Below are 15,001 nucleotides of genomic sequence, written 5' to 3'. Positions count from 1 at the left end.
CCTAATGGCCTCTGTATACAGCAAAAGTCATCACTAGTCCCCGTTTCTGCAAGGGTTTACTTTTGGAAAGTAAACACAGGGGATTGTGAATCTCTAATTGAAGGTTTGATGGTAAAAGAAGGCTTGGTTATTTAATTTTCACCTTTTATTTATCAGCAGTACTTAGTCCCAAGTGGCAACCTCCAGACGCGAGAATTGAAGCCGATGCGAAAGTGTTAAAAACTGCAGTTCATGGAGTGTTCACTTGAGGCTGGCTTCGGAACCACATACACACCAATTCAAAAATGATGATCTTAACAGCAGAAATAAACATGTTTACAGCCTGATTTAAGAAACAGCTTCAGTCTGAATAGCTCATTTCTCAATCGGCACACACTGTATGGGGGTGATTTTTTTTCATTACGCTGCAATTACGAAGGTATTAGAAATACGAGTTTTCCATAATGAGAGGCACAGCTGACTTGATTGACAGGCGGGAACACTGTTGGCGAGGAGGCTCAAAGCCCGCCTCTTTACCTCACACTAGCTCGACAGCAGTTTGGTTGAGTTCAGCATTTCTAATATGGCTCCCGCCGACGATTGGCTTCATAACAGTGCTTCAGAAACATGGGTGACATCACGGATACTACATCCATTATTTATACAGTCTGTGCTTAGTCCTCATGGTGCTTGGTAGACGAAGGTAGATAAGGTAGAGAAGGTAGAGAAGGGAGACCAAATTGATGCAGGTGATGCAAAAGAGCTCATTAGGTAGTTGTGTAATGTGTACTTTTATACCTCTGTGTTGGTTACAGTCAATGTCAGTGGCTATCATAAAGTTAACATGCTGGCAGATGCATGCAAACATACAGTGGTTATTTTAGCTCTTTTTGTTTTAAGCCATCCAACCAGTGTGTTTCTATTCTTTGCATTATTTCACTTTATTCATTTAATTGATGTGTAAGAGCCAAGAGGCGACCACCGGTCTTAAAATATGAAGCCCATGCGGATGTGTTATAAACAGTTCATTGAGCGTCCACTTGAGGCTGTCTGCAGAAACAGCGGAACCACATACACACTCATTCAATGAAGACAATCTTTGCAGCATTAATAAACATGTTTAAAGCCTGGTTAAAAAAACAGCTTCAGTCTGAATAGCTAATCTCTCTATCGGCACACACTGTACAGGGGGTGAATTTTTTTCTTTGGGATGGTTGTTTTTTGCCCTTTCTTGGCATCATAGACCTTATCTTCGCTTGATCCATACAGAGAAAATAACACTTTTAATGATCAGGAGGGTTATCACTGCAGTATTAAGCACTTTCTCCGGATGGAAAATGTAAGGCTGGAAATTTTTGGCTAGTCTTTTGTGTGGATCTGACTTTCTCTTATAAAACAGTCTGAACTGGCTGTTGTCCCTTGTTGCATCACAATCTGCTACAAGGTTGAGTTTTTGTTTCATCCTAAGTTAGGCGTTATCTTCTTATCAACAAATTCATACAAATGCAGACAGGCTGAGTGACGCTACTGAGGGGGAGAGTATAATAGAGCTGTCAACCTCTCTCTTCGCTGAAAAGATGATTGCAAAACTGCCATCTCCAGCAAAACCTCAGCTGTGACATTTGATAAAGAAAGCTTTAATATGCCTCACCAGATGTGTGAGACATTCTGACTTCTAGCTATGGAAAAAACTGCCGTCTATCGAAGACATTCAGAAGCGCACTCTAATTTAGTTAGAAAGAGGAAGAGCAGGGGAAAATGGACAGTCACTGATTAACTCACCCGCTGAAAAGGAAGACATGACTCACTGAAAATCTCTTCTCAAGAAGTTCAGCTGAAACAAAAAATGACGAGAATGATGACTGGTCTAAGACAGCATGCTTGGCAGACTGTCCTCTTTGCTTTTTCATTATTATGTTCGAAAATGACTCCTTCTTGAAAACATTGTTAAAAGGTGTAAACCACATGTTTACTTCCTTAGCTTTGAAGTGGATTTAAATGTTAAAGCACAGCCATAAAGGATGAGGGCCCAGGTGCTCTTATTGAATTAAATTTTCAGTGTACCTTGTTTTTATTTCAATCGTCAATATTTATTTATAGGACTGAAATAAATCTCTATAAGTTTATTTGGCATAACCATACCACCCATCTGTTTCTGAAGCGCTGTTTTGAAGCCAATCTTATGCGGGAGCCATATTGGAAATGATGAACGCAACCAAACTGCTGTTGAGCTAATGTGAGGTAGGGGCGGGATTTGTTCGTCCATCAAGTCAGCTGTGCCTCTCATAATGGAAAACTTGTAATCTTAATATCTTTGAAATTGCACCCCCCGTTTTTTTGTGCCAGGCTTTAAACATGTTTATTTCTGCTGTAAAGATCGGATTTTTTGAATGGGTGTTTATGTGGTTTCTGGAACTTCCGGAGCCAACCTCAAGCGGACACTCGAGGAACTGCAGTTTTTAACACTTCCGCATTGACTTCAATTCTTGCGGCCGGTAGGCATGAGAACATTTTGATACAGGATGTCCAGTTTTATTATTGACTTTTGAGTTATTATGGACATCCTTATTTGTTTAAAAACAGAAAGTCATTTGGAGCTGTGGCATAATTAAATAGATAAGTTCATCAAAGTAATTTCCTAGTACTTGAGGGACTCTCTGCCCACTCAAATTACAACTCATGAGACATTTAATGGGTCTTCAATTCATTTTTTGTTCTTTGAGAAAATTTAGTTTTAAAATGGAAAAATATTAAAAATATTTTTAATTAACAATTTTATTGAGATATGTTTAAAATGTACCTAAAATTGAAATTATAAAACAGTCTTTAATATCCTTCTATAATAATAGCAATATGGTTTATCTTTTCAGTAACATTTTGAAAACATCATCTCTCTCTGCTTTCGTGGGAAAAAACGGGAACTGAGCATAAGAAGATTGCATGCACAGTTGTATTTTTAAAACTATTCTAAATGAAGATATAAATAAATAATTCTCAAGAATCTACATTCTAAAACCAGAATACAACATGCTGATGTTGAATAATTTTCACCCCTGCATCCTTAAAAAAGACAGACATTTTTTGATGTTTCTACTCTTACTTTGTGTTCACAACAGACAGGATTTAATTTATTTTCTGGCTTTATTTGCACATATTTGAAAGCTGGAATATTCAGTCTTTATGTTTAATTTGTCATTTGTCATTTGATATGTCAAATTGTGTGTATGTGAGTACCCATAGACGTGAGGCTAGTTATGCTAATTGAGGCATTGCTTTTACAACCTATAGCTGGAATCAAGGTTTTCGCAACTAACCAGATAATCCAACATTTTTATCAACTTTCATGAGAACCTGAATAAGGTCATTTGTGTCATTTAAGTGTGTAACTTGCTCCATTCAAAGTCAAAGTCTGCTTAATTGTGAATGGTATGTACCGGACATACAGAAGATTGGAATTCTGTTCTCTCAGACCCTAGGTACAACAATCAACATTTAAATAAACATATAATGTAGTAGAAATAAGATGTAAAGGGCATGCAAAATAATAAGCCCATTCGATCCCTTCGTACTTCACACTGTGTTGCGTCACCTTACAAGAACTTGCATTTAATTATGTCTTTGTTTATACAAGCCCTTTCATTTGGAAAATTCAGGTTCGATTTTTACAATTTTGCAACAAAAATGAAATTGCCTGGTTGTATCATAAATAGGGTTGCAAAGGGGTGGAACATTTCCAGTAAATTTCTGGAAAGTTTCCGGTAAATGGGATCCATGGGATGTTAAGCTGGGGAATTTTGAAAATATTCCAAATTGGAAACTTTCCATGGGAATTATGGGAATTTATGGGAATTGACTGGTAATTTAATGGAAATGTATCATATCAAAGCACAAATGTTTGTTTTGTTATAAGCAGACAACCCTTCAAGATAATACAATTAAAACAGATTTATTTGTAAGTAGAACTTTATCAAGTGTTAAATATTTTATCGAACAATCAATTATTTCTTCGACAAACAAAAACATGAATGTTGTGTTAAATATCACTTATCCCCCTGACCATACCCATTCAAAAATTAACAATCAATCAACCTTTATTTATACTCGAGAGATCATTGAGGGGCAACACTCATTTACAATGATATCAAGTCATTTACAGTGACATTTAAAAAACAGACACAAACAAGTAACAATGCATTTTTGAATTGGATATAAAAACAATTAAAAGATCCAATAAAATAATAAAAGGAGATGTTGGGGATTGACTATAAAAGCTCTAAAATAAGAAAGGCCGATGATACAAATGATACAATAATATACACAGGTTAACCTAGCTAAAACAAAAATGCAATCCCAACAAAGGCCCATTCAAAATTTTAAATGAAAAGAGCCCCTCTCCCTCCAACAAAGTCCCATTCAACATAAAATAAAAAAGCATCTTCCCTCAAGCTTCTCAAGCCTAGCCTCTGCATTTTTGATAAACCCTCTCAGGCAATGGGAATGTTAAGAGCCAACCTTCAATTTAGTAAACTCCTGGTTTATTCCCATAAATTCCCTTCAATTCCCATGAAAAGTTTCCAACTTTGAAAATTCCCAGAATTTTGCAACCCTAATCTTGAAAGTAGAAACAGGGATGGGTACAAAATGCAGTTATCACCATATTATACAATATCTGGTTTTAACTGGGGATGTAGCAGCTCAATGTCAGTACCCTAGACTAAGCAAATGACATGCTGTAAACACCCCAAAGAGTGCAAAGCAGCAGTGTAGTTGCACAGATTCAGTATAAACGCTGATAAAGGACTCACAGCTGCTCCTGCTGACATTCTGCTTTTGCTTTAGTGATGTTTAAACCCCCAGTGGGCCGTATGAAGCAGTGCTCCTACTTCAGTGTTGATGTCATCAGCTATGTTGGGAGGCCTGACGTCCTTTTGTCACTGCTGTGGAGAGGCAGCCCTGTGTCTGTGGGCTCGTGTGTGTCAGGGCTCTCCACAGTACTAATATGAGTCATCAGGTGACTGAACATTGAGCTCAGGGTGACTGCTACTGTTTGCTGTGCTCATTCCACAAGCAACACATTTGCTTTACTGCACAACACACACACAAACACACACCTCGATCACACTGGACTGATGTTAACTACACCCTGGTCACCCATTTCCTCAGAAGTATCAGATTATACAATAATGGAAGGGTGGGACAGGCTGTGATGGGTACACTTATTCTGGTTTACTCTTATCTGAGAGCGTTTGCTTGATTTAAAAACACCCGTAATATGCAATGATTTCCAGAGTTCACATCTTGAATACTGTTAATCGAAGAACATCAACATTTTCACTAGCTACCGAAAATCAACTACCCGTTTGCCATGTGTTTGTTTTCTCCTTGTGTAAATGCAAAGCTTACATTTCCATTTCTCTCCTTTCGTTTTTCCATTCAAGTGTCTGAATGCCCTCCCTGTGGGTTATGGAGTTAGGCAGGCAACTCTGTGGGAAGATGAGGAGGTCCAGCAGGAGAGCACAATTCTCCTCTGCTCCTACTTCCACCTGGGGCCTGGAAATCCACTTTTACACGACGGAAGTGCACCAGCTGGAGTTCTTCAAAGGCTGCTATACTGCGGAGGATCTCTGTGTGGAGGCTGCCAAGAAATGCTGTGAGTAAAGGATCTGTTGTTGGCTTGTTGGTGAAATGTAGAGTTGCCTGCAAACATGAAAGTTGTATTTTAGATTTCATCCTGATTGTTTTGTTGCATCTGCCATGTTGGTTTGAGATAACAAAATCTACAGTTTACATTTGTAGATGAACTCTAAAAGGACGGTACATTGGACTCAAAATTCCAGATAATAATTGGAAATGCATATTTGTCCCTCTGTGCTCATAATCTCAAATCTAAATGAACATTTTCTCCTGCTCTCCTCACAACTAAGATATCATGCTCGTTAAAGAGCCTGAGAGTCCCTCCACAGCGATATAATCACACTGCTTGGCATTACTTTCAATCAGTTTTTCCAAACACCATGAATCATTATTGCAGAACTTGACCAAGTGCCACTCCTTAAAGTGAGCTCCTAAAAAATGCCTCTCTCTTTCCTTAACTTCGTAGTTTGAAGTTTGAAGTTTTTGTTCTATTATTGTGTCATGCATACAACCATATGCCCAGCCCGCATTGACTTACAAGAGACACCATAAATTCGTACAGTCCAGCGTCAGAAAGCACAGCACGATCATTCCTTGTAAGGACACTGAGGGAGAAAATTATAACAGAATAAATGAAAATAATACAAGTAAAAATGCACACTACTTAAAAATACTATCGTCTTCTTTTCCAGGCTTTTGATTCAAAATTAGCAAGTTTAAACACGTCAAAATTAAACAACCAATTTAGTTTTTGCACATCTGTCCACCACAATATTTCAGGCTTTTTACAGGCAATTTGTTGAAACAATAACTCTCTGAGGTCGTCATAATTTGTGCAGGACAAAAGAAAATGGGACTCCACTTCATTCAAATCACACATCTCACAGAGTCTGTTTTCTTCTGGGATATTTTTGAATCGACGGACGTCAATGGCCAGAGGAAGAATACCAGATCTTAACTATGCCAGATCTTTGGTGTCTAGATAAACGAGACTTTACATATAATTCAGGGATGAAATTATGCTTGATCTGCACATATGTCCTTTGTTTTGGTTTAGACTGAACCAAAAGTTTTTAATTCATTAATTATGGAGTGTGTCGAATTTCAGGTCATGCAATATAAATGCTGCAAATTAGCCTCTGACCCAGTACGAAAACGGGTGTGTATGTTGATAATTGAACCTCATCTCTTTTTTTTCCTCAGCAATCTCCCCATTGTGCCATAACCTGTTTGCCCTCTACAATGAGACGGATGACATGTGGTATCCCCCCAACTTTGAGTTCAAGATCACAGATGAAACCAGCCTCAAGTTGCACTACCGCATGAGGTAAGATCGGCACATTAGCAGAAGACAACATGTGTTTTTTATGGAATAATTTCTTACATGAAGACAAAAGAAGTCTTTTAAAATGCAGTGTAATGTTCGATATAGTGGAAATGTTTGGATAACACTGGGAGATGAAGTGTCAGAGTAAGAGAAAATTTAGATGCAGCTGCAAATTCTGACTCTCAAGAGAGAAGACACATAGATCACAAATAGGTAAGTGACATTAAACCTGACACCGCTAAGGACCGTCCCCTTTACCACAAATCAATTTGTGAAGCTTTCTGCCCTCCTGCCTCTGCCTCAACCATCTGTTAGTGCCGTGACTCACATGTAGTAAGTAACAATACCTCAGCAATTAACTGGTAGACCACTCAACATCAATGGATTTAACAAGTAATACAGAGACTAAATATTGGATATCATTTGTGGCATCATTCACTACATAGTTCCAAACCATCTCTGGTGAGATTGATAAGACGGATATTTTAGCTGAGAAGCTGCAAACAAAATCTACGCTCTGTGCCAAGCATTTGCTTTATCTTGTAAATTATTTCTGCTTTTGGACTTAACTTTTCTCAAGAACTGGACATCTTGTTTTTTGGCAGTTCCATGCAAGAATCAGGGTTTCATTGCTTGCAAAGGGAACACTGTCTCCTTCAGGATTTGAGCTCAGTCCCTTGGTGAGCGAGCTGGAGTGCTACAAGATCAAATACAGTTTAGCCAATTCTAAATTCCAGCTTGATGCTGGAAAGTCCAAAAGAAACACTCTGGACCAGGGCATTTTTTTACAGACATAACTGCACTTTACAACTTTGTGAAGAAAATGTTGTATACAATTGTAATTTATCATTATTACTATAAATAATGGTTATAGATTAAATATGTCAACAATTAATCGACTATCGATTCATTGATTGTTGAGAACTTACTCAGAACACATTTTTGGTTTTGATTTTATTTCACATGGAAAAAACATCAGGTGGTCTTATATTTCGTTCAGCTATCAGGGAGGTGTTTTAAGTTTAAAGCATGTTTCGATGTGAATCAGGTGACTGAAGGTGCTGAGCATAGCGAAGATGCTCAGCTGGGGGCTGCGGCTGAGTGAAAGGTCTCTTATGAGTGCTTCTTTTCTTCGCTGCCAGACTAATTATGACCCGGTTGCGCTCCTGGTTGACTCTGACCGCGTTCACATGCTTATTCTTCTCAGTAAGAACGAATAGACAGAAAACTGGACACTGTGAGTCTGAATATGTTTCGGTTCAGTTCCCTTGTTGCAGTAAATCCACATGTTGAAATCTGAGTCTTCACTTTTAGAACTGTGTGTCTGCGGAGATTATGAGCCTGCTCCACATGTTGATATTCAGCGTGTTTAACGTTTCGAACACCTCAATACAATCCATACCTATTTAATACTGTCAGTTATATACATTGTGTCGTGAAGGAAAATTTGATTCAAGGGGAAAAAATGCATCTGGAATTGTTTTTGACATGGAAAACGTTTCCGTTTTTTAAAAGGATTTATCGATAATTGGTCGTTAACATTTCCAAAGATCGAATTTACATCCCTATTATAGATAAGACATGAAGACATGACAGATCTCAGTGCTCAGAAAGGTTTAGGCAGGAAACTCAACTATCAATTCCCTGCACTTAATTACACAACACTATAACATCAAAGGCATTATGTCTGCTGAAATGTGTGCATACCCTGTAGCTTTCTTCTTGTAAGATCACAACATGGCATATCACTTTTGGAGGCTCGACAAGCTGAGACACATTCAAGTTCCCACGGGAACTTAAAGTGGAGAAGAAAACAGCCGAGTATATGTGAAACATTGTTTGGATTTTTTGGAAGAGATGGAGGCTTGAAGAATGTCACAGAGAGAGAGGGACGTTTTGAAGTTTTGGTTAGAAGCTAATAAAGGCATACACTAAGCAAAGAGTCACGTGACCTATAACCTTCATGAACAAAGAGTAGAGTGCAATTATAAGATTCAAATGTTTTGGCTCTAAAGTAAAAACAGGTTTTATTTGAGCTGTGACAAGTCTCGAAAGATAGTTTTCATGACAAGTTTCAGCCATGCCATATTTAAACCTTCTGCTTTTCACAGAATCTATTCTTCAAATGATGTAACATTTCATGCCAATAGGGGAAAAACATTACTGTGGGGTCAATTACACTACTTCTTTCTCTTTGCTCTTCTCCAAGAGAAGCAAGTGGAGAGAAAAGGGAGTGACTATAGAGCGTGACTGTGCTGTATGCTTTGTGCTTTTGTACTTTTGTACTTGTGTGTGCTAGTGTATGTCTGTTTGCTGCAGTCTGCTTAGTACTTTAGTACAGTCTGAAAACAAGCAGGATATTGTGGACAAGTCTGTAACATAAACATATGTTAAAAAGAGCACATGCTTCATGGATTGATTTGCGTAAAGTTACACTAAAAATGTTACAAAAGAGTCGACAGCCACCGCAGTGGGTCCATCAGCCCAGCACACAAACACAGGCTTTTGTTAGCATGCAAATAATTGCACTGAAATCAAACAGAGTGGAACGCCTCATACACTGTAAATCATACTCATGGGAGGGGAAAAAAATGCTGCTTCAAAATGCACTCAGTTAGCTGGAAGGCAAAATATCAGCATGTTACAAGATTGTTTAAGCCCTCTATGTCAACCAAAGAGGAAGAAATACTTTCACAAACTCAATATTCAACTCGTTTTTATTTATATAGCACCTTTCATACATTCAAGCGTGCAGACTAAAGGGCTTCACAGAAGAAAGACAGAGAACAACAGTAAAATGTAAAAGTGGAAAGGAGAGTGATATAAAATAATTAAATACTAAATCACGATGATCAGAAAAATAAAATAAAATCAGTAAAATAAAATCAGGGAAGTATCAGAGAAATAAAATAAAATCAATAAAATAAAATCAGAGAAGTATCAGAGAAATAAAAAAATCTATAAAATAAAATCAGAGAAGTATCAGAGAAATAAAAAAATCTATAAAATAAAATCAGGGAAGTATCAGAGAAATAAAATAAAATCAATAAAATAAAATCAGAGAAGTATCAGAGAAATAAAATAAAATCAATAAAATAAAATCTTATAAATATCAGAAAAATCAATTAATAAAAACAAATAAATAAATAAATAAAATCAGAGAAGTATCAGATAAATACAATAAAATCAATAAAATAAAATTTGATAAATATAAAAAAAATCAATTAATATAAAAATAAAATAAAATAAATAAAAATTATGTTAGAACAATGGTCATAATGGTAATCATACAGCCCAGGGCTAAATGGAAATATAAGTGGCCCATCATTTTCATGCCCATCCGCTGTTTCCCCTGCTGCTATTTCCTCTCCACTTTCTATTTTTTATTGTTTTGTAGGTCTTTCTTAATGTTCTTCTGAATTGGGTTACCAGTTTCAGCCCCTGCTGTGGAAGTCATAGACGGCTGTCTGTGACGCTGAGCAGAAGAGATGATGTATTTCCTCAGAAGTGTACGGGCTAACTGAACAATTGCTTCATTTCAGAGAAAACAGGAAAATAGGTCAAAGCTACAAGAAGTGTTGGTGAAAAAATTAACAGCACTGAGTTGGCTGTGTGATCTTGGCATGAGAGTGAAAGTGGATATGATAATATGAGGAAACAGTGGTATAAGCAAAGCTTATGTGTGGTGCAGATTAGTGTAAAAATGCTTGTAGTTTCATTGTATCATCTTTCCTGCCTTTTTTTAAAATTAGATACCCGCATACATTATCCAGATGTCAACTTATTTTTTCATTCAAAATCCAACAGCTAGTAGGCATCTACTTCAACAATGACTCAAATCCTGTAACAGACTTAATGCTTATCTTGTTACTTTGGAATTAATACACTACCTGCTTCAAGCAGTCATTTTAAAACATACAGATAAGTTCCCGGACATGTTATTCTAAAGAATAAGATGTGTTCCTAAAGTTCATTGGACTTCAAATAACCCATTTTATGTGTGATGCCACTGTTAATGCTGAATATTTACACATACACTGCCAGTCAAAAGTTTGGAAACACCTTCTCATTCAAGGGTTTGTATTTATTTTATTTATTTGAAACACTGTAGATTAATACTGCAGACATCAAAACTATGAAAGAACATATATTTAATTATGTAATGAACAAAAAAGTGTTAAACAAAGCAGAATATGTTTTATATTTTAGATTCTGTAAAGTAGCCCCCTTTTTCCTTCATGACAGCTTTGCACACTCTTGGTATTTTCTCAGTCTGCTTCATGAAGTGGTCTCCTGGAATGGTTTCTAATTAACATGAGCCTTGTGAAGAGTTCATTTGTAGAATGACTTGCCTTCTTAATGTGTTTGAGACCATCAGTTGTGTTGTTCAGAGGTAGGGTTAGTACAAAATGGATAGCTCCATTTGACTACTGTTGTAATCCATATTATGGCAAATTTCATAGTTTTGATGTCTTCAGTATTAATCTACAATGGCGAAAATAGTTAAAATAAATAAAAACCATTGAATGAGAAGGTGTGTCCAAACTTTTGACTGGTAGTGTAGCTGAGAATATTTTCTGACATGCACTCCCAGTGTCTGTTCTGTTAACCTGTCTTCCTGCTGTCTGTTGTCAGGTTTTATTTCAGAAACTGGCATGGCACCACTGAAGGAGAGTCCCCAGTTTGGAGACACTGCATCAGCAAACTCCGAGGAGGACAGAGCCCCCAGATGATACCAGAAGGAACGCCTCTACTGGACGCAGCCTCTCTCGACTACCTATTTGCCCAGGTAAAAAAAACAAAAAACTAATGAGTATTCCTTGCTGTGGGAGCATTTCCATCATTAATCTCCTGTTGTTACCGGTATATAGAACAAAATTAGGAAGAACAACAAAAACTTATTTTTTGTTTTTATTAATTGTTTGATTCTTTGAAATACTTTCTAAATTTCATTCTGGTTAAAAGCTCAAACATCAACACCGTTCAGTTTCAAAACATCAACAGCTGCTGGAAGGAAATGTGACAAGCAGGAAGTACAGCTTTAAGTTAAACAATAGACAGCATGCCTTTGGGTGTTACTTAGAACCACGTTTGTCAATTGATGTTTCTACACTTAAAGTACAGTGATGTGTCAGTTGTCGTGAAATGTACAATTCCACCTAATTTCCTATTAATAATGTAGCATCCTGCTTCATTTCCTTGGGTTAGAGTTAGCTTGGTAGGATTTGTGTACAACTTAAGAGGCAAATCATATAGTATATTCAAATTCTTCTTTGGTGTTTATTTTCATAACTTGCTAAGACTTCTAATAAATATGTATTTGTTGCATAGGGCCAGCATGACTTTCAGAAAGGTTTTGTTCCACTGAGGATCGCTAAGTCCGAAGCAGAGCAACATGAGATTGAAAACGAGTGTTTGGGGATGGCCGTGCTCGCCATCACACACTATGCCAAAAGCATGAATATGCCTCTGTCTACTGCTTCCAATGAAATCAGGTAACACACACACGCATACCTACGCACTTTGAGGCAAGTCTTGAAAATGTTACTGCAGGATCCTGAGAGTTGATTGCTAGAAAAGTTATTTCCTGTCTATTCAATATGTGTTGAAGAATTCAAATGTTGCAAACTTACACACACTTTAATCTACATTTTACACAGCATTTTAAAAGCAAGGTAAATCAGTGAAACATGTGAAACAAATCCATTGATCAGGGGAAACTTTAATTGGGCTGGTTTATAGTAGAAATTGTACGTGATGAATACTTCTCATGCATATTCACTCCACTAATTATCTTCAATTTTTTATCTAAACGTCATACTGAATGTGCTTCATTTCATGATCTTTCCTAATAGTCAGTGTTTTTTGTTACCTATAAAACACTTACACTAAGTAAAGGAAGAAAATACTGAATGAAATGGTTCATATGATCTCTCTATCTTCTGTGTCAATCCCACCAGCTACAAACGTTTCATCCCAGTGTCCCTGAATCGCAACATCAAGCAGCGCAATTTCCTGACTCAGATCCGCATCAACAACGTCTTCAAGAAATTTCTCAGTGAATTCAACTGCCGCACAATCAGGGACAGCGATATCACGCCTTACGATCTGAAGATCAAGTACCTGGCTACGCTTGAGGGTCTCACCAGCGGCCTTGGCAGCGAGCTGCTTGAGCCAAACATGCTTTGTGTAACTCAGGAAGGTGAACTCTGCAATGGAGGTTACTTTGGTAAGATTTTTGAGAGAAGATTCAAAGTTATTTTTCACACTCAGATATGAGGTATGAGGCGTGTGAAAGCTCTGTGTGGGGTGGAGTTTAAAATATAAATGTATGAATAACAGGAAATTATAGATGGCCAAAAAACAAACATACTTTTTGATTGAGATAATCCTTGTGGGAGTCAGATGTAATAACAATAGAGCATAAATACTTTGGTAATCTTTGTTCATCTGCACTATTGAAGTATATTGGTTATGTGACAGACGTTAGTTTGTTATGTTCACATGCAGAGAAGCTGTGGTGTCCTACCCACAGTTTGAGTCGTGCTTTTATCTAAGAATACCTGAATACCATTGTGCGCAGATGCTGTAAAGCAAAAGTGAAAAGAACATGATGTTTACGTAGTGCATTAACCCGCTGATACCAGAGTATTGCAGACTGCCCTTGACTCCTTTCTTTACAATATGTGTAACCTCTGTCATATTTGCTTTCCCAGGGTACTACAACCAGAGCCAAGGACAGAGCCAGATTCAGAGCCAGAGCCTTGAGCCATGCTCTGACACAGAGGTCCTGATTACTGGTACCAGTGGCATTTCCTGGAGGAAGAAGACCCAAACAGTGAGTAAAGCTGTTTAAACAAGGCTGTGTAATAAAGGGATGATGGCCTCTAGTTAACACAAGGCATGGAAAAAGTATCAGCAGCAAGGAAGATCGCTCGTTTCTGGATAACTTTTTGACAAACTGCTTAAAAGTTATCAGAAAAATGTTACTAGCTGCCTGTTCAGTAGCTTCAATAGAACATAACTAATCAAGCTTATTTACTTTATTTACTTTACTTATTTACTCATATTCACAACATAAGAGACAAGAGAAAACAGTGTATGCTCTTTAATGTAAATACGCCCATTGACAACAAGGAAAGCAAGTAAGTGTCTCTGTTGTTCATTTTTAAAATTCAGACTGGGGGACTGTAAAGAGCAGCAACAAGATACTGTTTATAATGTTGCCAACTGAACAGCTCAACATCTGGGAAACATGAGTATCAACATCATAACATCATTGATGTTAAAACTGCAGGCCAGCCCATCAAGTTTGTTCCAGAAAGTTCCGCTGGAATTCGGGTCTCTTTAAAATGTCTCTGGACCTGTTGGGTCAGCATGAGTCCAGTTTATCTGGTCTATTTCCCACAACTGAACAGCTCAACATCTGGGAAACATGACTATCAAAGTAATAACATCACTGATGTTAAACTTAAAGCTGTCTTCCCCGTCTGTAGACCAGCCCATCAAGTTTGATCCAGACTGTTCTGCTGTAATTCCGGTCTCTGTTAGGTCAGCATGAGTCCAGTTTTTTCTGGTCTATTTCCCACGACTGAACAGTAATCAGGAGTTGGCTGGCAAGCACAGCATCTTAGGTCCCAGCTTGGCGAGCTAGGCTCTTACCCAGGTTTTGTTCCCACTCTTCCTGGATGGGATGAATGGTCTGAGGTACAGCTTGGTCTTGAAGTCTGTGATAATTTCAATGCTCATGAGGGTATTTTTGTCAAAGGCTCCAAGAGAACTGATGACAGTTCAACTTGTTTCTTAAGTATTACAATTGAGGTGAGGCTGGAAAAGTGATCATGTTTCTGATACCAAATAAATTATTTCAGGACAGAAATATTTGTAAATCAGACTCTTTTATGAGTATGTATGAGGAATATTATACAGATGACAGACCCAATGAACATTTCCCTTTTTATATTTGAAATTTTCCTGTTTTGGTTTCTTATTTTTGTGTGCAAAGAACTGAAATTTGTAAAAACCATCAAAGAATATTATTCACTTACTTTTTGTGATGAT

General features: G+C 37.4%; 1 protein-coding gene across 1 annotated transcript in view; it reads left to right on the top strand.

Moving 5' to 3' along the window:
• The window catches only part of jak1 (Janus kinase 1), a 42,813-nt gene that overhangs the window by 5,741 nt on the left and 22,071 nt on the right, over positions 1 to 15,001 (top strand). Inside the window, exons 2-7 of the mRNA XM_034709465.1 lie at positions 5,418 to 5,629; positions 6,817 to 6,940; positions 11,576 to 11,729; positions 12,272 to 12,435; positions 12,901 to 13,169; positions 13,657 to 13,778. Coding sequence (XP_034565356.1) covers positions 5,425 to 5,629; positions 6,817 to 6,940; positions 11,576 to 11,729; positions 12,272 to 12,435; positions 12,901 to 13,169; positions 13,657 to 13,778 — 1,038 coding nt within the window. The 5' untranslated portion in view covers positions 5,418 to 5,424. The remainder of the gene's footprint in view (positions 1 to 5,417; positions 5,630 to 6,816; positions 6,941 to 11,575; positions 11,730 to 12,271; positions 12,436 to 12,900; positions 13,170 to 13,656; positions 13,779 to 15,001) is intronic.

Source organism: Notolabrus celidotus, chromosome 2, assembly GCF_009762535.1.
Source record: "Notolabrus celidotus isolate fNotCel1 chromosome 2, fNotCel1.pri, whole genome shotgun sequence".
NCBI lineage: Eukaryota > Metazoa > Chordata > Actinopteri > Labriformes > Labridae > Notolabrus > Notolabrus celidotus.
The sequence above is the reverse complement of the archived record's forward strand: the minus strand, read 5'-3'. Positions and strand labels throughout refer to the sequence as shown.